The sequence below is a fragment of the Colletotrichum spaethianum genome, assembly GCF_022836535.1.
Source record: "Colletotrichum spaethianum MAFF 239500 DNA, contig07, whole genome shotgun sequence".
NCBI classification, from domain to species: Eukaryota; Fungi; Ascomycota; class Sordariomycetes; order Glomerellales; family Glomerellaceae; genus Colletotrichum; species Colletotrichum spaethianum.
Genome location: NW_026054777.1, coordinates 1,451,069 through 1,475,590, shown reverse-complemented (window position 1 = coordinate 1,475,590; position 24,522 = coordinate 1,451,069). Strand labels below are relative to the sequence as shown.

Sequence of the window (24,522 nt, the reverse complement as noted above, 5' to 3'; positions counted from 1 at the left end):
AGCATTTAGGATACGCTGGGCAAATTCCTTGACTTGTTGATGTGTTGGCGCAAGCCCAAGGTCAGCCTGGATTTGTACCCAGCTGGCTAGCTTAGCTTCCTGACTAACAGAGAGCCTCTGGAGGTCAGCAAAGGCTGCTGCCCTAGGTTGGGTGCCTTTGAGCCGGCTTCGAAGTGTTGATCGTGGTACACTGTAACGGTCCAAGGCGAGGTGTATTGCAACCAGCTATGGTGACTACGTACGAGTATCCTCAGATGAGGATCAGAAGGGCAGGCAGGCAGGCAGAGTTTATTACGCCCTGGCTAAGCCATAAAGGGCTCTTGTATCTATCTTCAATGCTCCCCTTGTTGAGTGTCTACCCTGGTCTCAGCTAAGCCCATAAGCAAGATCCATTTCCGTCCGTGTCACTGATTACTCCTTCCGATATTTATTAATAAACTTTTTTGGGGGGGGGGGGAGGGTTTCTTTTTTTTTTTTTTTTTTTTTTTTTGTGGCGGGGGAGGGGTTTCTCGTGGGGTTAGTAGCAGGTATTCTTGGGGCCAATTCCTCCCAGTGTTCAGGTCCCTATCTTCGGCGGCTGAAGCGAGCCCTGCTGTCGGTGGCACGAGGTGCGTATGGGGTGAGTCGGTGGTTAGTATAGGCTGTGCGATGATGTGTCGCTCTCGTCTCGTCTTTAGTTGACCTGCCTATTGAGTCGTCCAGTTGCCATGGCAAACTTCACCGTTTCTCTTACAACATCCATACATGGCGACCAATCGTCGGGGTCGAAAGCTGCCTTCCCGCCTAGGTAGAATGATAGCTTGCCTCTGTGTGTATCAGTTCGTTGGGTCATCGGTGCGCGTTGTGCTGTCCACTGGGTGCACCGGAAGAGAAAATGCTCGACCGTCTCTGCTGCTTGTCCGCATGCACATTGATCTGAGGCGGTCGCCCCAATCTGGTGCAGGTACCAGTTGAGCCTAGCCATCCCCGTCCGTAACTGGGCCAGCATGCTGGCCTCCTTCCATGAAAAGGAGTCGTACAGTTGCCGTGTATGCATTCCCGGCAGGGCAGCATCAACCCTCTTCGAGAACTTTCCTACACCTTCAGGTAACCTGCTATACTTCTGTATTCTCTCTAACGCGTGTCTTAGGGTAGTTGAATAGGCCCTCGCTGGCTTTTTCCCCGGCGTCTTCCCCAGTTGCGTACTCTCTTTCGCCGCTGTTTTGGCCGCCCACTTGAGGTCGGACTCTACTTCTGCCGGAAGCCAGAAAATTGTAACCTTGTTGCCTTCACTTTCGAGCGTCTTGGCTGCCTCGTTTATGCGACGGATTTCTTGTTGGCCCGATTGTTGTCGTGGTCTTCCTGCTGCTAAGACGGCCGCTTTGTTGGTGGAGAAAACGTAGATGGCCCCGAACAACCCACCCCTTCCGGGAAGCCACTCGGCCGGCCGTGGCTGTGCCTTAACGACCCCGTTAGCCTTTTGCTCCGTCTGGAGACCTTCCCACAGGAGTGTCTCGGCCCCAGGCAAAGCCGAGACGGTGCCGCCCCGTATCCGGTACGGGCCATACGGTCGCGTCGTTCGAGTTTGCACCTTAAGCCGGCCGCAACGGCAGTCCCGTCTCTGAGCCGACCGACATGCGCCTCCGTCCTCTCAAGCCACCGTGTCGTCTCCGCAGGTCTCAAGTGCAGGGGCTACTGCGCCGGCGATACCACGTCTTCTTAGACGCCCCAGGTACGAACTGGGAGTGCATCGAATGTACCGGCGATACCGCGTCCAAGCGACGGCCCAGGTACGAACTGGGAACGCAGCTCCCCCGCTGCCTTCTGGTCACGACCACGGCGCTACGGCCCACCGGAAACCCCGGGCGCAACCCCAGGTCCAGCTTCCCGTTACCGCGACTCGTCTCCGACTCGCAGCCAACCATGTCTTGCAGATCAGAGGCGCAGAGCAGCCATCACGCCGGCACGACTACTCGCACTCTGTCCACTAACCCAACCCATGTCCGCCGTATGGTGTTCGATCGCGGTGCGCTGTGTCCTCGGGATCGGTCCGGCCGCTTTTCCTGTGCTCGAAGCTTAACAAGTCTGCTGACACCATGCCAACCCGTCGGTCTTAACAACTTCCATTACGCTCGACCAGAGCACGTAGGCTTGTTCCGAGCCCTCGCCGGGAGACGCGCCGATGCCTCATGATGCTCGACTCGTCCGCCTCCCGAGCCCAGAGCCGGATGGGCCGGAGGGTGTCCTGTCTCTTCATCGACGTCAGCCAATGTCAAGTCGGATGGTTTTCTTACGCCAGTATCCCCCGCGTAGCATGTTGGCTTCGGAAATGGCGTGGGTGGTGCGGCGGTCGTTGATCGCGTAGTCCGTTTGTAGGTCCGAGAGTGCCGATGAAAATTTTCATAGCACCATCCAACCGCGGTTTTTCGACCGCGCGCGACACACCGCGCCACACCCACCACTCCTACTGACACCGGACACCACGAGAAGGTCTGCCACATCGTCCTACTGCTTTTTCAAGCAGCATCCAGTGTGCTCACTGGAGGCACGTGTATGGCCCCGTCTAGACATCCATGTGTTGGGTTGAAGTAGACAACAGTCGAAAACACACGGGCCTCTTCGCCTAACTGAACCGCTTTCCTTTTGGCGCTGCCACCGGATTTTCGGACCTTGTTCTTGGTTCTCTTGTCGTAGGTGTATATCGTTTTTTCCGAAGACGCACCGGCCATGGTTTCGTTCATCTGAAATCGTCTCACAGTGAATGTGTCTATCGCGCTTCTCTGGAGCTTTAAACCGACTCATTATCCTACGACACCATCGGCGTTGCTCCCGGATGTGGCGCTAATCTAGTATAAAGTCATTTCCAGTTTCATCACATCCAAAAGTTGATCCTGTGTGTTTCTGCAGCACCTCCAGCATCTCCAGCGGATGATTTTTTTTTTTTTTTTTTTTTTTTGCGTGATGGTCTGGACCTGCTTCCATTTCCCCGTCTTCTCTCACTTCGCATAAGGTGGCATTATGACCTAAAGCCGGATCTTACCCCTGGTGGGCGTGCAGATCCGGCCGAAAGTGGCACTCTACGATATGATTCATAACTCCTTCTAGGTCACATAGGTCCACACCGGTCTCGATTACAGACCATGGCCCAGGCCGAGTCCCCCTGGGGCCGAGAACGTGGTCCATTATTGTCTGCGTCACTTTTGGCTCGTCCATTATTGTCTGTGTCCATACATGCCTGCGTCCATATTTGCCTGCTTCACTTTTGGCTCCTCCATGATGATGATGATATATTTAACGTCCAGAGTAAAAAGGGACGTGCCGGGCGATGCCGACATGGTCTATGCTAATCTATACTATTTTACAGGCTGCCGTCTTCACCTAACGTTCCTGTTCAATGAGTCGGGCAGATTTCAGAAAAGAAATTGGTTGCCTCCATCCAATCGCACAGAAGAGAGGCTCCCTGCGTAGAACCTAGCAGAAAATCTATGCTTGCTTTCGCCATATGTCGGCGAAGATGGGCTGGGGTGGCTTTCCGGCCACGCTTGCAGAAGTAGAAATGCACTGGGGTTTTGCGTCTACCACAACTGCAGTCGAGCAGTGCGTCCTTATGGGCAAACCTCTCGTGGTATGCTGCGAAGTCTCCGTGATGCGATCTTGATGCATACAGCCTTCCCAGCAGGTGTCGAGGAAGGCGAAGCTCGGGGGGCTTGGGATGGGGGACTATCCCAAGGTCGGCATACTGCCGAGGGCAGAGTGATGGCCATCTTCTGTCGAAAGTTTGGAAAGCGACCGCTTTAGACTGCCGTTTCAAGTGCGCCAATGTAGGCCGTGGATGTGATTCTGGGGTTTGTTTGCAGGCCTCCTTGGCCAGAGAGTCCGCTTCCTCGTTTCCTGGTATTCCCGCGTGTCCAGGGCACCACCATATGTATACCCTGCCGGGCATCGTCCAGCTTGTCCGTTCTCTCTGTTTCCAAGAGCAGGAGAGCCCACTAAAGGCCCTAAATCTAGTCTGGCTGCTTCCTGCGCTCCGAGCAACGAGCCTAGCCGCGACTGCGAGGTTGTCGAGGCAGATATGAACATTGTCTGCCATCCGCGCCGTGGGAGACCTTACGGCTTCCAGCAGGCCCTGAAGAGCGGCTTGCGCCTCTGCGTCAAAGACCTCCGTTTGGTGGCCGAGCGGTTCGGATCCCCGGAAGATCTGTCGTGTGGCCTGGTATCCTACCCAGCCAGCCCCGGCGGAGGTTCTGCTTCCGTCTGTCGTTTGGGAACCGTCGGTATAGACAACAATATCCCGCTTTGAGAACTTTCCCAGTCTGTCTGTAAATTCGAGGGCTAGTTCTTCCTTGGCCTTCCCAGGGTCGTACCCGACTCTCCGGAGGACTTTATGCCAGTCCGCTAAGCACTCCCAAGGTGGTAGTTCCAGCGGGTCTATGTATTCAGCATTGCCATCTGCAAGCCATGCCATTCGTCGTAGCCTAGAGTCTGGTCCTGGCCTGTCTCCGAGCCTCTTCCGGAGGGGATGTCGTTCGTCAAGGCGATGGACCCTTACAGAGGCTTTGTAGAGCTTCGCGTCTAATATCACCTCTGCCGGCGGCAGGGCAGCTTCGCGCTGTAGGATCGGTACAGGCGTCGTTCTATACACTGGGAGTACAGATCTGATGGCCTTGGCTTGCATAGTGTCAAGTTGGTGAAGCAGACCGTTGACCCCGTTCGACACAGTGTGTCCATTCTTGACCCGGTTCCTGCCGGGCCACCATGCCTCCGATGCGTAATACTGAATAGGTGATACGCAAGAGGTAATAGCACGACAAAGGAGGTGCGCCGGCGCGCCCCAGACGGTGTTCCCTAGTCCTCGCAGTCCGTTGACTACCCGGCATGCTTTGGCGCAGAGGTCTCTCACATGGTTCTTGAATGAGAGCCTTCGGTCGAAGTGGACGCCAAGCCATCGCAGAGAGGAACCTTGGTCAACAGCATGAACTGTATGCTGCCGCCCGTCCAACATTGTGATAGATATTGGCGGGTTTCCATCTTTGCGTCTCTTGGTGAAATGGATGAGTTCCAACTTGTCGAGATCGAACGTGATACCCTCCGACGCGCCCCATCCCAGGGCTTCTTGCCATTCTTTAGCTAGTAGGGCACAGTTGTCTTCTAGAGAGGTTGAGGATGCCAGGATGGCGATGTCGTCGGCATAGCCAAACCGAGACCGCTTCCTTCCGGGACGCGCAGTGCCCAGCTTGAATAGAGGTTCGATGTAGAGCATGAAGAGGATGGGAGACACGGGTGAGCCCTGTGGTAACCCACACTCGAGGTCGAAGACGTCTCCCATCTCTCCGTCCAACCTAATTCTTGCTCTTCTCCCGATGACAAAGCTCGAAACCCATTTGACGAGGTTCTCCGGCCATCCTTGTTGGCGGAGGCGATGGACCAGCCGCCCTGGCAGCACGGCGTCGAAAGCCCCTTTCACGTCAAGTGTGAGCATGGAGGTGACAAGACCCCTCTGCCAGGCGCACTCGATATCGTGGATGGCAGCACCAGTGAGATCGCTACACGAGCGAAGAGGGAGGGCGCCGAACTGTTGGTCGTGCAGTATCCGGTGCTTGACTGTGATCCAGGCAAGCCTCCTTGCGACAAGTCTCTCCAAGCCTTTTCCAAGTACGGACAAGAGCGCAATTGGTCTATAAGAGCGCGGGAGCGCCCTGTCTCTCTTGCCCGGCTTAGGCAAGATGACTAGGATTGCTTCTTTGAAACTGGTGGGATGCCAGCCCTCGCGTATGCATCCGCTGTAGAGCGAGAAGACAATGTCCTCAATGACTGGCCATGCGGTCTTGAGAACGGCCGTCGTGATTCCATCGGACCCAGGGGTAGTGCTTCCCGCAGAGAGGACTGAAGTACGTATCTCGTCCTTTGTGATCTGTGGGAAAGGAAGTTTGGCCTGCGGGTGGGGTACTAGGGTCTCTGCTGGTATGTCCGCAGAGATGGCAGCATTTCTGAGAAGAACGCGGGCAAACAAGTCGCGCTTCTCTTTCGGTTGTGAGACGAGAGTGGATGGGTTGTCCTCATCTCGGAGTGGTGGGGTCTGGAAGGATCCTGTGGCTTTGTGCCACCCGACCATTTCAAATACGTCTTTGCCTGTGGAGGCTGCGGCGATCTTTTCTCTCCAGTAGGTGTCCTTGGAACGGCGAAGCTCACGGAGAAAGTCCTGTTTAAGGATGTCCTCCTCCTCTCGCTCCCATTGACAGTCTATTCCCAAAGCGCGGAGTCTCGCGACGGTTCCTCTTTTAGTCGTATAGGCTTGGTGTTTGCGCGTACAGGTTTCGTTCCAGTATGGCCTCCCTGGTCCTCTGCCAAGCGTGCGCCTTGTAGAAGCCGTAAGCGCTTCTCCAAGACAATCTGTGAGCTGCTGCGCTAGGAGGTCCAACGCCTGTGGACCTCTTGCGTTGCTTGCAGTATGGCGCAGAGGTTGCATGTTTCGCCTAAGAACGTCGAGGAAGAGCTTCTCATCCATCGTGTCGAGCCGGAACTTTCCCGCAGTTGGGCTGGGTATATCGGCTAGGGCCAAGGGGACCCGGGTAAGCAGAGATTCGTGATCAGACGTTGTGTGTAGGGACGTTTCTATGCTGGTGGATGCCCCATAGAGGTTGCTGGACGCCCAGCATAGGTCTAACGTGTTGCCGTCTTCGTGTGTAGCTTCACCTGTCGGCGACAGCAGGACAAGGCTGGCGGCTTCAGCCCATTCTACCAGGTTGTCAGCGTCAGGGGAGCCTGTGGCATCGGGCTGCCAGGTCCAATGGTGTAGGTTGAAATCCCCCGCGATCAGTACTCGATCCTCGGGTTTCGGTTGCCAGGCCGCTATGATATCCCTAACCGCTTGACCGGGTCGCAGCGAGCCGCAAGGGGGGTTGTAAACGTTGATGACTGTGAGGACTTTCCGCATTCCCACCAGGAGTTGTAGGAAGAGCAGATCTGTGGATGGGCTGGGCAGTGGGCGTGTTTGTACGCCCCGTAGTCCCGTTCCTCTGCGGAGGTAAGTGAGCACCCTAGGTCTGTCTTCAACCCAGTTGTCCACTGGGGTGAAAATCTCAAAACCCGGGTGGCATCTTGTGAGCCTTCTCTCTTCCGAGCGGATAGCGGGCTCTTGTAGTAGCAGTATGTCGACATGGGCCGCGTAGGCTAGATTCAGTGCCGTTTCGTGTGCAGATGGTCGTCTGGCCACGTTTGCTTGCATGATTTGCAGCATCCTAGAGGACTGTCTGCTCCTGCTGTGTCTCATTTGTCGGGGCGCGGTCCATCACTTGTCCTTCTTCATGGGAATGTCGATGCGATTGCTGGGTCGCAATTCTCCACGATCTCTCTCCCTCAGCTCGGATGGCCCGTAGCTGTGCCTTGTTCCTCCTCTGGACTACGCCCTTCACCACTTTGGGTTTGATAGGGCAAGTCGCATCAAAGGCGGAGTGGGGGCCGTTACACGATGGGCATTTAAAGGGGCAGTCACAGCCATCGTGACCCTCGGTGCCGCCGCAGGGTGCCCGGTGTAAGTCAGTCGTGTGGGAGGGAGAGCTGCACTTGAGGCATCTCTTCCTTCTGGTGCACGTTCGTTCGCTGTGAAAGCCGCCGCAGCGGTAGCATTGGGGGGACCTCTTCTCCCTCGGAAACTGCAGGTTCACAAAAACGCTGGCCCCCATCAGACGGAGGCGTCTTGGTAGTTGCCTTACGGCGTCCGCCCTAAACCAGGCTGTCACCGTACCCAGCTTTTCGACTTCGTCTTTTCTGGAAAAGTATGCTTTTTCAGGCTTGAGTTTTGTCACAATCTGTATCTCTTCAAGGAGCTCCTCGGTCGTGATCTCCAGCTCGGTGTTAGTTATCAAACAATGCCTAGTACAAGGGACATTTGCGATATAGGCTCGGATCCAGGTATCGCGCTGCTCGACCGCCTGCGCCTGGAGAAGGGCAGCAATCTGTTCTCTGTTCTCCAGCAGGGCTTTTGCGCCATCCGCTGATGAAGGTAGGAGTGCTAATCCTGTCTTTACATGGTCGATCCCCTTGAGGGCTTCTCGAGCTTGGGGACTCAGATTTTCTCGAACGAAGGCGTATATGTCGTAGGCCCTCTCGTTACGAAGCGGGTTGTCAGGTGGCAGACGCGCGAAGACGCGCAGGTCTTTCGAGGCCGCCTGGTTTCGGGCTTGTTTTGCAGCTTGTTTTGTTAGCTTCGGTTTGTCCTGTCTTCTGTTTAGTGGCTGGCTCGCCACCGCCGCGTAGGAAGGAACTGGGGTCGGCTGGTTCTGGGCTGTGTGTAAGGGATGCCCTTGGAGACTCAGGGCGGACTCGCTGGGTCCTGTGCTAACAGCATGCATAGACCTTGCTAGACCCCGTTGGTGCCGGTCTGACTGCTGCTTCTCCTCCTGAAGCTCTCTTTCCAAGGATTCGATCTTCTTCAAGCAGTCTTTTAGGAATTGTTCCCTCTCAGCGTCCCGTCGTAGGAGGTCCTGGACAAGATTTGAGAGCTTGTTGATCTCATCTTTAAGCTCAGCATTGTCCTGGTAGCTGACTTGCTCAACCACTCTGACCTTTGCGGTCGGTTTTCGGACTCGTCCCGACCGTCGAGAAGTACTGGCGTCCCCGTGGACTGTGATAGTTGGCCCGACATCTAGGGAGACGGCCATGATGGTGGGATTCAGCTCGCGTGGGCTGATGATGAGAAATGATAGTGTGGTGGGCCGCAGCCCTCTATGGTCTTAACAGCTGCTAACAGTGGGTACTCTGATTTCAAAGACTTCAGTGTGTTTTTTTTTGTGGTGTTGCCATAGAAAATAGCATAGCAATAAGTGACGTTGCGTCATGTACTCAAAGTCACGTGTTCGTAGTGCGGAGAAATAAGTGGGTCTGCAGCTTTATCGCCGTCGAGGGGATAGCTGAGCTTATCCCATCGGGTGCTGCTTGACGCCATTTTTGCCAAGACCTCCAAATACCCACTATTTACCCAATATTACCCCGCATTCAAAGGGGTACTTAACGATACGTCATGTACCCCTATGCTCTTTTACCTATTATCACCACTCTAATTACCATTTTGATTGATGCTAAAATGCCTTCTAGTGATTCTGATACCTCTATTACTTCTGATGATTCTATTACTTCTACACGTAGTTGTATAGTAGTTGAGATCCTTCCAGGAGACCTTACCGCTGCCTGTAATACAGACTGTACGCCCGAGCGCTGTGACGCAGCAACTGTTCGGCCCCACGAACCTCCGGCTACCGAGCATGGTCCTCCGGGCTCCTTCCGACCCTTTGACGTGCCGGCCCGGGCCCAAGAGGTGCGGGGGCTGCCGGCAAGCCCGCTTGACCTGTTCATGCAATACGTTCCGCAGGGCCTCGTGGAGCAGTGGGCCCAGTGGACGAATGCGGCGCCGTTGTCGAAGGAGGGCCCGCGTGCTAGAACGTCTAGAGTATATAAATGGAGGAAGACTTCAGTAGATGAGATCTACCTCTTCTTAGGGATCCTATTATATATAGGGATCCATAGGGAATCTAGATTATCAACCTACTGGTCAACCCAGCAGCAAAAGGAGGATCCTATCCACCTATTCACGCGGTTTATATCCCGGGACCGTTTCCAACTACTACTCCAGCGACTGCGGATATTCGACACTGCTGAATTCCAGCCCGGCCAGCCCAGCCAGGGCCAGGGTCGGGGCCGGGGCCGGGCCCTAGATCAAATGCCGGATGTATACCGGAAGGTCAACCAGTGGTCAGCCCACATCCAAGAGACTGGGAATTCCCTCTATACAACTGGTTCAGATCTTACAGTTGATGAGGCTATGGTTCGATTTACAGGTCGATCTGTAGAGACAACAACGATTCCAACGAAACCTATCCCAACTGGTTATAAGATCTGGATCCTTGCCCAGTCTGGCTACTGTATATGGTGGCTGTGGCACGTACATGGAAAGGGCCCATACGCATTAGTCCCCCAGGCCCAGCCAGGCCAGCCCGCCCGGACAGTCCGGACAGCCCGGTCGGCTGGGCCGGCTGGGCCAGCTGAGCCAGCTGGTGGAAAGCTGGCCCTGTTGACACCAACGCAGCAGGTAGTAACTACCCTTATCTCCCTACTTCCAGCTGCAACCTACCACGTCTTTCTTGACAACCTCTTCGCCTCTATACGGCTCTTTCGTACCCTACGGAAGCAACAGGTTGGAGCTTCTGGTACCTGCCGGAAAGATAGTGGGATAGATGAGATCCTAGTTGTTGAGAAAGAGACAGAAGGACGGGGTATCCCCTGGGGCGAAATACACTGCATCCCTACTTTAGATGGGGAGGTGAGCAACCTAATGCCCTCCTACCTACTTGCTTGCCTACTTAACTAACTGATGAATAGGTCAACCAATTCGCCTGGAAGGATAATGCCCTAGTACTCTTCCTGTCAACTGTCTTCCGGAACGGCCAGGAAGTTATCCGCAGCCGCCGCCGCCCAGCTGGGGATTCTGCTGCCAAGAGGGCTGCCCGGCAAGTCTTTGGCCCAGACGTCCGCAAGGACCTTCCAGTCCCTAGGGCAATCGATGAATACAACCACAAGATGAATGGGGTTGATGTGAGTGACCAGATGAGGTCCTATTATCAATACAGCCATCCTATTCGGCGAGGGGGCTGGCAGTCAATTGCCTGGAATTTCCTGCTGGAAGTGGTAGTTGTGAATAGCTTCCTGCTACAGCTCTGGGGCAGTCCTAGGTGGCAGAAGGTGAAAACCCACTACCAATGGCGGCAGCTGCTTGCATCCCAGCTTATTCAACAGTTTGGACCATTAGCAAAAGGACGGCAGAGGTCACGGCCGAAACGGGCTATAGATAAAAGGAATACCTCAATCCCATGGGAACACCATACAAAGGGATCAAGGAAGGTTAATTCGCCTTGCTCTTATTGTAGTAATCTAAGGGCAGTAAGAGCCCGCCAGACCCTAGGCGAGATGTCTGGGAATAGCATCACGCAGCGACGTAAATATACGAGAAAGGGCTGCTTAGACTGCAACGTACCTTTATGTATCCAAGAGGATTGTTGGTACCTCTGGCATACCCAAAATCTATAGGCAACAGAGGTACTGTAACCCTATTGGTTAACTTAATAGATTCACAGCCCCTTATTGGCTCTACCCCACCCTTGGCAGAAATGGCGTCAAGCAGCACCCGATGGGATATTGTGCAACCCACTCAAACTTTGCGTTCATCGAAAGCCAAATTGTCATACAGCTTGAACGAGGGCTGACGTGCTGTCTGGGAACTGCATCAAACAGTAATTCCTGCCACTGCGCACGAGGAGTTGCTAAAAGAAGATTGATTATGCTCAGCTTTGTTGATGACAGGGGGTAAAACCTGGCCACAAGCAAAGATTTGATGCCTGCATGGTACGTACATACATTCCCCCTTGTTCGCAAGCAGTCAGGGCCGGGGATCCACGATTTCCTCTGGGAGCCACAAGTTGATCACCATGGCGAAGCAATTGCTGCACTCGGTATTCGCGTCGAAGTCATTTTGGGCTCCCGAAAAGCAGAAAACCACGTATCTACTAACAGCCGGACCCACACCGCTAAGTGAGTGTTGTGACGCGCGGCTCCCAGTCGGTCTAGGTAGGTATACGGCGGGTTTTGGTTCTACACCAAGAGAAAACAGTGCCACTTAGACTTCGGGCTGTCTTCCCTACATCTACAGTACGGTACAGTACAAAGGGCGTTCGTAGTCAAGTACGTCGTCTTCAAAGACCGTCTTGCCGCAAGTCAGGCAGACATATAATCTTGCGCATACTGAACTTCGGCGTTCAATCAACTTCCAGACCGTGTGCCTTTTTCGCCGCATTCGTCACTTTCTTTTACGTCGAACCACCTTCTAGACGCAGCAATGGATGCCTTTAGGTCACTTGAGAACTGCCACGACCTTCGACAGCTGGCAACGAACCTGCTTGGAGCAATCACGGAGTATACGCTCCGTGGCAACATGGGCCAAGCACAGGAGGCTTCCCTCCAGTCCAGGATTCTCAGCCTGACAGGAAACATTCGCAACCTTGTGGCACAGCCCCAGGACCAGTGGCTGTTGCACATCGTCCAAAGCAACGAGATGGCTGCCATCAAGCTCTTCGTTCACTGGCACGTCTTTGAACACATTCCAATCGAACAATCCATATCCTACGCACAGCTGAGCGACAAGGCGAGCGTCGATCTTTCTCTTCTCAGTAAGTGACACCGCCTAGCCTCAACGCTCTGCAAAACTGTTGTTGACCTCTCAGTGCGGGTCTCACGTATGCTCATATCCACCGGTGTCCTGGGAGAAGCCGGGCCTGATCGAGTTGCGCACACTGCAAAGTCCAAGATCTTCCTTCACGGTAACCCGTACGGGGACTTGGACCAAGTCGTGTATGAATCTTTACAACGGCGATGCTGGCTTTGACTAATCTTCCTAGGATGGAGTACGGATTGTCTGGTTGCGACATGATCCGGTACTTTGAAAGCAACGGGCGAAACGAGCCGGACGGCCTCAGCCCTAGCCCATTTACCTTCACGAAGGGGATGCAGGGAAGTGACATGTGGGGCATTTACAATGATCAGGGCAAAAAGGAGGAGTTCATGCGGGCAATGACGGCGTTAGACCGCTTGGCGCCGATCATCGGCGTGTATGACTTCTCGTGGATTGCCGAAGCATCGGCCAAGGCCGACAACGACAGAGTACTGTTGGTCGATGTCGGTGGTGGCAGCGGTCATGCGGTTCAGGCCATCTGCGGGAGCATTGGTCTGCCGTTGGAGCGTTGTGTGCTGCAGGACAAAGAGCCTGTCATTTCGAGGGTCGAAGAAGTGGGTAATCTACCGGGATTGAAACTAATGTCTATCGACATGCACAAAGAGCAGCCGGTCCAAGGTATGTTGGCATTCTGGCCTCGACAGCGCTGTGGGAACTAACACGTAATAAGGGGCCCTGGTTTACTACATTCGCCATTGTCTTCATGACTATAACGACCACATTGCCCGAGGTATCCTACAGCATATCTCCAAGGCCATGGCGGCGGATAGTACCCTGCTGATAGCCGAACACGTCGTCGAGTGGCCTCCGAAGCCCGAGTCTACTGCCATGGACATGCTCATGCTAGCTGTCGGCGGGAAGGAGCGGACCGCGATGGAGTGGGCTCTTCTTCTGCGAAGTGGGGGGCTGACGCTGGAACGCATCCATCGGAACCCCACCTCATCACATTGTATCATCCAGTGCAGCAAGGCCACAATTGTGGCTGGTCAGGACTAGTTGGCAATTGAAGCTTAGCATGATTTCATGGCCTAGTTTAAGGGTTTCCATGAGACGCAGCTAGTATCGGCATGGCGGAGTGGAGCGTAAAAAGAACGTTGCTACGCAAGCGTTCCAAGTACTCAACCTGATTGTAACCATCTATTCAATGTACTTTTTGAGACGGACGCAGCCTCTGTGAACTTGGTTACCTTTGATGACCGGGCGATTGCACATGTCTGGCGCTCCTATTTACTTGATCCAACCATACTTCCCATAGAAGAGTGTGCAGATTACCATTGAGCAGACGGTTCACAACAAGTAGTTGAAGATCGACTATAGTGCGAACTCCTTAGTCATGATTGGAGCCTGAAGTGAAGCCAGATCGGAGCCAATACTTGATGTTGAGACGCTTACTTAAGGTTAGAACTCACGTAGCATTTTGCATCCATTCCTCTTGTTGTGCACGTTGAGAGTGGCACAGTGCTCAGCCACAAAATGCATATCGGGATGCAGGTTCGGGTAGCTTGCTCCTGAAACGGCTCCGAGAAAAAATAAATATGTCTGAGAATCTGCCTGTCCGTACTCACTTTACAGTAACTACTGCACTGTATTGTCATAGCGAGGGGAAACGAAAACAATCATGCCGACCAGTAATGAGCTAAGAAAACGACCGACACAGCTCACTATCTCCAGGTATGACCAGATGGTCTTGGAAAACGACAAAGATATCGACTGGTGGTGGTCGCTGCTCGCCAAGATCTTTTCATGGTTGTTGCTCGCGGGCTACATCGTCTTCCCTTCCACGTTTGCATCCTTGCGGCGATCGAGGGCGCTCGAGAGCATGGGTGTGGTCGGGTACATAGTGTCGAGGGGACTGAATGATTTTCTCATCTCTCTTGCGTCCATACTCTCAGGAAGTGCGTCTATCGGTCTTGCCTGGTTATGGTTCAAGTGGCGCACGAACTACATTTGGGTAAACCAGCAAATCATTATGTGAGTCCTGCGGCCCACGTTTTACACGTCGCTTACAACCAGTCCTACGCTGGTGAATTCCCTAATGGGGTTCTTTTCCACTCTGCTCAATCTCTATACCGTCCACGGCGGCGAGTGGTCCACAACGGCGATCGTCACAGCAACGGTAACGGCTTGGTGGCTATTCGTATCGTGCATTTTATGCCTCATTTACCGATACCTGCTCAACCGGCTACAATGTATAGAAGTGAACGACGTAGATCAATCGACACTTCCAGATAAGATTTGATGGCTCTGGTAATATAGACTTCTGGACTTCCTTCAATTTGACATGCTGCTAGCTACTGATCGGTGTTAGACAGGTGGCTTCCCGTTAGCTTTAGCGACTAGTTATCAACTTTCGATCCAAGGTTGATCGGTCGTATCCACCCTCAGAAGTAACCATCAAGTTACATGATCACTGCTCTTTCCTTTCGAGGTAAGAAATACATATTGTCATTAGCCTGCTCAATTATCAACTATCCATCAATGTCAACCTTGAACTCAAGCGTGACCATGCGGCTGCGGCATTCAACCCGCCTATCAAAGCCTTTCATGAGGCTTGAAGACAGAGTTATCCCAACGAGAGCGAAGAAGAATATTTTGATAGGATGCGGGAAATGGCCACCTGACAACGAGTGAAAGCTGATCCCTAGGCTCGATGGCTACGATGCGCGATCATCGTGACTCGATTACTCAACTACTTTCCATCAACGTAATAAAAAGGGACATTCTTAACAGGGCAGATCTGGTGCCTATTGGTGGTACTACAGTCTTAGGACTTTTTAGGAGCACGTATGGTTATGTCTCAGCCATGTCATGGTTCACGGCCACGGTACCTGCGAAGACGGAACAAACAACGGGCTGAGCGAGCGGCATGTCTGTAACGAGAGACGGATGCCAAATGTCATTATTATCCTGTGCGGGGGTCATTGCGGTCGCTCCCATTGCGGTTATGCAGGGTGCCACGTTATCAGGGCAGCAGCCTGCTTATCCCTGCTGCTGGGGTCTATGCATTTGGAAAGCTCAGTCACGGCCTGTCCAAGCTCAAGAGGCGTATCGCCGCTGGTTAACAGTGGTTAAAGCAATGCTACTGCGTCATCGCACGCGGCCAAGGTCGCGGGGTAGTTAGGCACTCACCACACACAGTTTTGGGCTGCTGCATCAGCGATTCGCTGGGCATTTTGACCGATGACATACACAGCACTAACGAGCTTCACGATAGGGATCATTTTCGAGTGATCAGACAAGCTGATATTGTCCCCGCCTAGTCGACCTGACAGTGGATCCGCCTGATAACTAGGATTACGGGTTAGGGTAATAGGGTGGGTTAGGATTCGAGGTAGGGTTAGCGTGAGATTGGTTCGGGTACGGAATATACATTTTATCCGGCTGTCGAAGTGGACCCACTGTCAGGTCAACTAGGTAAGGGGGACATTACACACACACACACAATTTATTACGCCCGGCGGCCGAGCCGAGAGGGCAACTAAAGCTGATTACATGTACGTTTCTGACTTTGGGGACATTACAGTAAACACACAGCTCTATAAGTTTACGGTATAGTTGGATCCGAAATCGGTTTCCGATATTACTCTTCTGGCGCTTCCAACCGAGAGACCATAATGGACCTGCTTGGTGACACGGTATCTGCGGACGTCTCCACAATACTTTCCAGAGAGAAAGAGATACCGACAGTAGCAGCTATTCTGGACACTTGGCCCATTGTTTGCAGAGTAAAGAGCTGATTATGGATTACACATAGGAGTATTATCATTTTTCCAACAAGTACGTTGAATGGGTCGTTCTGTACCTTCTCAGCAAGTGGATACCAAAATATCTGGGAAAACAATGTTTTTCAAGTGCAAAGCATGAAACCAGTTTCAAATGCGGCTGTAGTCACAACTCTCTGATGTCTCTTACACAGTGCAGCTATTCTGTTTGATTTACGTATCTACATCGTAGACGTGATGGACGTCAGCTTAGAGTGGATCTACACATCTCTATCTCCAATAATAGATGTTGGGTAATCAAAACTGGCCCTTCAACCTGCTTCAGACGCCTGGCGTTGATGACACAAAAGCCATTGATTGCTCTAATCTATGTGTGGGTCACCCTTGTCAGTGTCAAGGTCGCAGCTTCACGGAGCAGGCTTAGAAGCAACAATTAGACTGTGCCAATGCCAAGATGCCAAACGCTCGTACGGAAAGACATCAGAGTGTTGACGCAAAATGTACTGTAGTCAGCGAAAAGGCCTTCATGTTCTTCAACTCTCTGATCTCTTTCCGCACGGACACATAAGCCGTTTTTGATGCTTACACAGTGTATATTAATCCTTGGCCGACAGAAATACATGCCAAACACAATATCCGTCATCGACGATCGACCCACACACTTGGGCACGCTCTCCATCTCCAATAACAGGGGTTGGGTAATCCAGAATGGGCTTTCCAACCCACTTAGGACCCCTGCTGGTGATGACACCAGAGCCGATGTCTGCTCCAAACCATGAATGGAGCACCCCTGTCAACTGAAGGTTTCTCTAGGTCAAGTACTACCGTGCTAAACCAGACTGTGTTGGTGCCAAGATGTCAAACGTCCGTGCGGAAACAGAGAAGAGTGTTGAATATGAGATGAATCCCTTTTCGCTGACCCCTGTACAGTACAGAGAGTAACCATATGGAACTGTAACCCCAACTGAGATCCGACCGATCTACAAAGAGCTTATTATCATATTTTGTTGTTGCTGTTGAGAGTCAGTCGGGTGTTTTGCGAAAGGGGTGGTATTGAGACGCGTGGCGCGACACTAGTGGACCCACTTTCGGCGCGTCCCGTCGTGAAACATGCAGGCGGAGTCGGACACCATCAACGTCGCGTCCGACTCGGGGGAGGCCAGCGGAACGGAACGGCCACCGCGACGGATACGCAAACCGACGACCAAAGTCCGACTGAACGAAGGAAACAAAGAGATTGCCGACAATGGAAGCGCAGAGGCGAACGATCTCGGAGGAAATGGGGTGCGGAGGACTACCACCAGGGGCGCGTCAGCCGCGAGAGGAAGGACCAAGACGACCGAGGACGACGACAGAACCCTGCTGCTGGACATGGGAAAGCAGATGAGGGAGCTTCACGCATCCCTCCAGGTGGTTTTCAATGCATGGAAGAAATCAGAACTGCGCAACAAGGACATCCAGGCCGAGCTTCGACAAGTCACGGACGAACTTCGGACGGCGAACGAGGAACTCGGGTCAATCAAAGACGAGTTGCAGACGGTCCGCGACGACCTGCAGGCGTTAAAGCAGCAAGTGGAAGACGATAACACGAAGACACGCGAAAAGATCGAGGCTTTTGCGACTCAGGCTTCGGCGCAAAGCGGCCCCAGTCCGTCCTACGCCGCCGTCGCCCGAATCCCCTCAACCAACCAAACCAGCGATGCACGGACCCGTACGTCCGGCGTGAACCCGACCAACGTGGCTGACACTCTGTACTGCACGATCGATACCTCACGAGTTGAAGCAGAAGATGACAACAAGCCCAACGCGGGCGCGATCAGGGCGGCAGTGGAAAAGGAGATGCGAGCGGACGGCCATACGGGATGGCGGTGTCAGGCCGTCACCGTGAACCCAAGAAACGAGAATCTCATCAGAATCGTCTGCCGAGGCGACGCGGAGCACCAAATGGTCAAGCAAATCGCGCAGACGAAGATTGCCCCAGGCATGCGCGTCCGAGACGACGATCTGTATCCGATCAAGGTAGACTTTGTGCGATGGTCGGCGGTGTGGGAGGAGAAAGGAAAGTACAGAAGTGAAGCGGCAGAGGAGTTCAGCAAGGAAAACGACACCACCGTCGCCAAAATCGTATGGTTAAGCGACCAAGAAAACCCGAAACAGTACGGATCGATGGCGGTCTACTTGACCAAAGCTAGTGACGCCAGAAGGCTCATCTCAGAGGGCTATTTCCACGCCAGTGGAGAGTCTGGAAATACGGGAGTGTTCAAGCCCCAGTCTCGGACACATCAGTGCTTCAAATGTCAGCAGATCGTCCGGCATAAGGCAGAGAAATGCGAGAACAGCCTAGTATGTGGGCGGTGCGCCCAGGAGGGCCATCACCACAAGGAGTGCCGCGAAACAGTCCTGAAGTGTGTTCCCTGCGGAGGTCCGCACGAATCCTTCAGCAAGAAGTGTCCGAAGCTCTACCCATCTCTCCATGAGTAGAAACCTTCAGACCCTTCAACTGAATGTAAGGAAACAGGATGCAGTGCACGAAAGCCTGATGAACGATGAGCAACTGCGAGACTTCACAGTCATAGCGGTGCAGGAACCATGGGTGTGGAAGAGAGAGGGCAAGATCTTGACGGTGCCGATGCGGCACAGCAGGTGGACCAGGATGGTTCCGACGGCGTGGAGGGAAGAAGGACGATGGGGGATCAGGAGCATGTTGTGGGTCAACAAGGAGATCGAAGCGGAGCAGGTGCCGATACCGTCACCTGACATGACGGGAGCCATTCTTCGACTCTCGGGTCGCCGAGTGCTGGTTGTGTCGGTGTACGTTCCGGGACAGGAGCCCGAGATGCTCCGTCGCACGTGTTGCATGTTACGGCAAGCAATCGCGGACGTCAGGAGTGGCGCGGGCGAGGTGGTGGATGTGGTCTTTGTGGGAGACTTCAACCGACACGACCAACTATGGGGAGGGGACGACATCTCGGCGAGCAGGCAGGGAGAGGCAGACCCGATCATCGACTTGATGAGTGACCTCTCCCTCTGTAGCCTCTTGCCGAGGGGGACGAAGACGTGGCAGAAGAACGACGCAGCAACAACGATTGACCTGGCCATCGCGTCGGAGGAGCTGACACGGATGATGATAAGATGTATTGTGCACGGGACAGACCACGGATCGGACCATCGGGCGATTGAGACTATGTTCGAGATTGCGACTCCGGGCGTGGACGGCAAGCCTCGACTTTTGTTCAAGAACGCCCCATGGAAGGCGATCAATGCCAGGATTGAGACAGCAATGCAATGCATCCCTATGGGAGGCACTGTGCAGCAACAGACGGACCGGCTCATGTCGGTAGTATCGGAAGCGGTTGAGGCCCTGACGCCCACAGCCAAGCCGTCTAGGTATGCGAAGAGGTGGTGGACGGAGGACCTCACTCAGCTCCGTCGGATCCACACAGTCTGGAGGAACCGGGCGAGGGCAGAGAGACGGGCTGGCCACTGCCCACCGGATCTGGAGGAGCGAGCCCAAGCCGCGGCGAAGCAGTATCACGACGCCATCCGACAACAAAAGAAGAAGCACTGGCACGAGTTTCTGGCCAACGATACGAACATCTGGAAGGCAGCCAAGTATCTATGCGCCGACAAAGGCGCCTCTTTTGACAAAATTCCTCAGCTTACTAGGGCGGACGGCTCAAAGACGGAAGAAAACGGAGAACAGGCAGAAGAACTACTATCTACCTTCTTCCCTCCGCTCCCGAACAACATCGAAGACGAGGGGCAGCGTCCACAGCGGTCGCCTGTACCCTTCCCCGAGATCACGTTGGAAGAGGTGGAGAGACAGCTGTTTGCAGCGAAATCGTGGAAGGCGCCCGGAGAGGACGGGTTGCCAGTAGCCGTGTGGAAGCAGACGTGGCCCGCAGTGAAGCATCGGGTTCTCGCTCTGTTCCGAGCTTCGATGAACGAGGGAGAACTGCCTAGGCAATGGAGACATGCGAAGATCATCCCGCTGAAGAAACCGAACAAGAACGACTACACCATCGCGAAGGCCTGGCGACCGATCTCGCTGTTGTCGACGCTGGGGAAAGTGCTGGAATCGGTGATAGCCGAGAGGATATCGCATGCTGTCGAAACATACGGGCTCCTGCCCACGAGTCACTTCGGGGCTCGGAAGCAGCGATCGGCAGAGCAGGCGCTGGTTCTGCTTCAGGACTACATCTACAGAGCATGGAGGAGGAGGAAAATCCTCAGTCTGGTCAGTTTCGACGTCAAAGGCGCGTACAACGGAGTGTATAAAGAAAGACTACTTCAGAGGCTCAGGGCGAGGGGAATCCCGGAAAAGCTGGTGGCGTGGGTGGATGCGTTCTGTTCGCAACGGACAGCAAGCATTCAGGTCAACGGCCAGGACTCGGAGGTTCGCTCTCTGCCCCAAGCGGGCCTACCTCAGGGTTCGCCGCTGTCCCCTGTTCTGTTTCTGTTCTTCAACGCCGACTTGGTCCAGCACCAAATCAACGAAAATGGAGGTGCACTAGCATTCGTAGACGACTATACGGCATGGGTCACCGGACCATCACGAGAGGCGAACCGACAGGGGGTCCAGGCCATCATCGACCGAGCCCTCGACTGGGAGCGACGAAGCGGAGCGACCTTCGAGACAGACAAGACAGCCATTATACACTTTACACGGAACTGGCGCCAGCCAGAGGACTGGTCCCCTTTCAGTATCAAGGGGGACATCGTCCGGCCCAAAGACCAGGTAAAGATTCTAGGCGTGATCATGGACACCAAGCTCCGCTTCAAGCAACACGTGGCAGAAGCGGCATCGAAGGGCCTCGAAGCCGTGCTGGAGCTCAGACGACTCAAGGGCTTGTCACCGTCAACGGCGAGACAGCTCTTCGTGGCGGCGGTGGCCCCCACGATGGACTACGCATCGACCGTCTGGAAACACACGTGTAACGCAGCCCAGATGAAGGTCATCAACAGGGTGCAGAGGATCGGGGCTCAAGCAGTTGTGGGAACCTTCAACTCGGTGGCTACAGCGGTTGCCGAAGCAGAAGCAAGCATACAGTCAGCCCAGGAACGATTCGAAAGGAAAGCGATCAAATTCTGGGTGCGTCTCCGGACATTACCGAACAATCATCCGCTGCGACATATCAGAGTCAATACCTTCAAGAGGCACATCTCGCCTTTCCAGACGATGGCCGCGGCCTACCGTGACTTGTCCCTGGACAGACTGGAGACCATCAACGCGTTTTCGCTGTCACCATGGGAGAACCGAGTGCAGACGGTGGTTGAAGACGATGGAGACAAGGCAAGCGCAGCGATTAAGACAGGCTGGGCCGCAAAGATCGCGACAGCTAGTTCGGCAAGAAATGGAGTCGTGGGCTTCGGGAGAGCACTGCATCTCCCTAAGTCACACACGGGAGGCGGCTTCACGACAACGGAATCATGCACAGTCGGTCTCAGGACGGAGCAGAACCCGTTCACGGCAGAGCTTCAGGCGATGGCGACGGCAGTAGAGTCCCTCTCGGAGAGGATCCGTCACCTTGTCATATACTTGTTTGCCAGCAGCAAAGCCGCCGTGCTAGCAGTAAGCAGACCCCGACAGCAATCAGGCCAGCAAGAGATCCGTCGTATCTACGAGGCTATCAGTGTCCTACAAAACAGAGGCAACAGAGTGTCACTATTCTGGCTCCCGGCTGGGGTAAAGTCGAAGCTCGTCAAGGAGGCCAAGGCAGCGGCAAAGGAGAGTACCCAACAAGGGAAAACACCTAGGAAGAAGCCAGCCAGGGCTTTCTCAACCACGCTTAGGAACGCGTTACAGAGGGTACAGGAGACGAACCCCGGAATACCAGAGTGGGTCGGAAAGTTCTCAAAGAGAGTCGACTCGGCTCTGCCAGGAAAGCACACACGGCAACTGTACGATTCATTTTCATGGAAGCAGGCCAGCACACTGGCCCAGCTGCGGACGGGGATGGCAAGGCTCAACTGGTACCTGCACCAGATCAGGGCGGCCGCCTCGGATCAATGTGCATGCGGACAAGCAACAGAGACGGTTGAGCATTTTCTCTTCCGGTGCACCCAATGGACAGCACAACGCGCACCGATGATCCAACGGACTGATACGCACAGAGGTAACCTGTCATTTTACTTAGGCGGAAAGGCCGCATCAGACCCTGACGACTGGTCACCATGCATGGATGTCGTAAGAGAGACAGTGAAGTTTGCCATGGCAACGGGACGACTCGATATGCAGGTCAACCAAACATAGGACAGGAACAGCATAACATCACATCACTAACATTAACCACCGACTAACCCCATACGCACCCTCGTGCCACCGACAGCAGGGCTCGCTTCAGCCGCCGAAGATAGGGACCTGAACACTTGGAGGAAGTGCTCCAAGATGGCCTGCTACTAACCTCACGAGAAATTGCAATCATCGGAAGGCGTAATCAAAGATGACGCAGACGGAAGTGGATTTCATACACGGGGCTTATTTTGAGACTAGGGTAAAAACTCAACAAGGGAAGCATGTAAGACACATAGACGTTAGAGCCCTTTATGGCTTAGCCAGGGCGTAATAAACTCAGTGAGTGAGTGAGTAAGGCCACCTCTCTGTCGGACAGCACAACCGCTGATACACTGTACCATCTGGACATTAAAGAGCTCACCGTCTTGCTATCCCTAGTCGAACATCGACTGCGGCAACTGAGTGTCTTAACTCTTGCCACATGAACACAACTGTGGCTCTGTCGTTAGTCTCCTGCCCTATAGCCGTATGCGAGGCCGCCTCAGGTACATATACGGCAAGACGCGATGATGACTCCCGGAACCGATCATCCCGTCAAGGTTCTTGTGGTGGGTAGCGGCGCAGCCGCTCTGGCAGCCGCCGCTATAGCCAAGTATCTTGGCTTGGACACCATGGTCATCGAGCAGACCGATAAGTTAGGCGGGACGACATCCTACTCTGGAAGCACTATAAAGCAGCCGGTTACGACGGCCCCGATGATGCTGCTTGCCAGTACTTGGAGGGCTCGCTCGCTCGAAACAGCGACGCTGGGCCGGAGTCTTCCCCTGCCCGAGTGCGGGCGTTTTTGGACGGTGGACCCAAAATGATGGACTTTTCAAAGGATTAAGCTTCCAATGGTCCCTGTCTCCCATCCCCGACTACCACCCTGAGGTGCGAGGCGCGATGGAGTCAGGCGGTCGGACGCTGGACCCAAGCGCATTTGACGTTCCGACTGCATCAACATCGAGCATCGTGCAATGCTGCTCTAGAGGCCAGCTAGATAAACTCCGCATAATTGTATCACGTGCCGCCTGTTTGTTGCTGGACTGTTATTGGACGTGAGCCTGGAAGTGGGAGTCACCGTCGTTTGCCGGCCCCCAGAGGCGAAGCCTGGGAGGGGTCGTTCTGCCTGAGGCGGCATGAGACGGCAGAACGGGCATAGCGTAATCTCATGAGCAGCGTCTGGCCAACTCCGACTCGAGGATACCGCATTTCCAACTCACCCGTCCGCGGTTCTTCTATATAACTCCTTGCCCACTCTGAATCTTACAACATACGTTCTCACCCTCTACGCTTATCTCGCCAACTCCATCCCTTTCCTATTGATCGCCTTCAAAATGCTGCTCTATAGAAGATCTTGCCTAAGCCGCCGCCCGAATCGGCTGGGAGAAATAAGACGACGTGTCACTTATCAGCGCAACGCACCCATAAAGAAACTTCCTTACGATATTCTACTGATGGTTCTCGAACGTGTCGAAGATTTCATGACCCTCGCTACTGCCGTCGAAGTCTTCCCGCCCTTTTACGATGTGTTTAAGAGACACAGTGGCGTGATTGTCGAAAGGATCTCAATTACGATGTGCGCCCGGGTGCGCGCCTACAAGGTCGGGCATTTATATCAACAACTGGAGCTCGCAATTCGACGCTGCTTCATACCAAGAGCCGATGTAGAAACGGCCTTCACCATGTCGTGGCCGATTTTTGCCGCTCGGAACTTGGGAGAAGCACTTCTTCCGCTAGCAAGAGCTTTGGCCTGGACTCATTGCATCGATGACAACGAGGAGGCTGCGGTCGGATTCCTGGAGAAGGTATGGAATGGGTCGCAGCCGCTGACGTGGCCGATTAGGAAGGGAACCGCCACATCGCCTCCAGAGCGACCATTCAGCTATGCCACGGTAGGGTTATTGCTTTTCGACTTGGTGGACGAGCACAAGAAAGCATTGCTACTGCCACAAATGCAACGGATGGGCAGTTTACTGAATACTCCCTGGGTTGGAATTCGGTTCAACAAGAAGGGTGCCCCCGTTTTGGCAGCGACAGTTTCGGACATTGTCCCCGTCTACTATCCGCCGCGGTTTCTCCTCGGATCGAATGCGGAGCTCACGACAAATGACAGACGACATTTCGGCGCTGGTTGGCTGGAAAGGCTTCTCCAAAAGCCGAAACTGGCTCCTAGGAAGAGCTAGTTGTGGGTCCGACGGACAGACGATGTGCTGGTGCAGGCAAATTTCTTGTTTCTGGCTGGGATGTCTACTGTACTTCTAAAACCC

General features: G+C 54.0%; 6 protein-coding genes across 6 annotated transcripts; 4 read left to right on the top strand and 2 right to left on the bottom strand.

The window, feature by feature from the left end:
* Positions 1 to 2,495: 2,495 nt before the first annotated feature.
* On the bottom strand, positions 2,496 to 2,708 carry ColSpa_03836 (uncharacterized protein; the record flags this gene model as incomplete). The annotated part of the gene is made up of 1 exon (XM_049270048.1): positions 2,496 to 2,708. The coding sequence occupies one exon, from the start codon at positions 2,706 to 2,708 to the stop codon at positions 2,496 to 2,498; it is 213 nt and encodes a 70-aa protein (XP_049126005.1).
* Positions 2,709 to 4,051: 1,343 nt separating this feature from the next.
* Positions 4,052 to 4,279, top strand: ColSpa_03835 (uncharacterized protein; the record flags this gene model as incomplete). Its single annotated transcript, XM_049270047.1, has 1 exon — positions 4,052 to 4,279. The coding sequence occupies one exon, from the start codon at positions 4,052 to 4,054 to the stop codon at positions 4,277 to 4,279; it is 228 nt and encodes a 75-aa protein (XP_049126004.1).
* Positions 4,280 to 7,687: 3,408 nt separating this feature from the next.
* Positions 7,688 to 8,639, bottom strand: ColSpa_03834 (uncharacterized protein; the record flags this gene model as incomplete). The annotated part of the gene is made up of 2 exons (XM_049270046.1): positions 7,688 to 7,701; positions 7,724 to 8,639. The coding sequence occupies 2 exons, from the start codon at positions 8,637 to 8,639 to the stop codon at positions 7,688 to 7,690; spliced, it is 930 nt and encodes a 309-aa protein (XP_049126003.1).
* A 3,224-nt stretch (positions 8,640 to 11,863) lies between these two features.
* ColSpa_03833 (methyltransferase fsa4) lies at positions 11,864 to 13,252 on the top strand (the record flags this gene model as incomplete). Its single annotated transcript, XM_049270045.1, has 4 exons — positions 11,864 to 12,194; positions 12,249 to 12,375; positions 12,423 to 12,874; positions 12,927 to 13,252. The coding sequence occupies 4 exons, from the start codon at positions 11,864 to 11,866 to the stop codon at positions 13,250 to 13,252; spliced, it is 1,236 nt and encodes a 411-aa protein (XP_049126002.1).
* Positions 13,253 to 17,088: 3,836 nt separating this feature from the next.
* Positions 17,089 to 17,542, top strand: ColSpa_03832 (uncharacterized protein; the record flags this gene model as incomplete). The annotated part of the gene is made up of 2 exons (XM_049270044.1): positions 17,089 to 17,492; positions 17,515 to 17,542. 2 exons carry the CDS (start codon positions 17,089 to 17,091, stop codon positions 17,540 to 17,542), a joined length of 432 nt encoding a protein of 143 aa, XP_049126001.1.
* A 6,395-nt stretch (positions 17,543 to 23,937) lies between these two features.
* On the top strand, positions 23,938 to 24,438 carry ColSpa_03831 (uncharacterized protein; the record flags this gene model as incomplete). The annotated part of the gene is made up of 1 exon (XM_049270043.1): positions 23,938 to 24,438. The coding sequence occupies one exon, from the start codon at positions 23,938 to 23,940 to the stop codon at positions 24,436 to 24,438; it is 501 nt and encodes a 166-aa protein (XP_049126000.1).
* Positions 24,439 to 24,522: the final 84 nt, after the last annotated feature.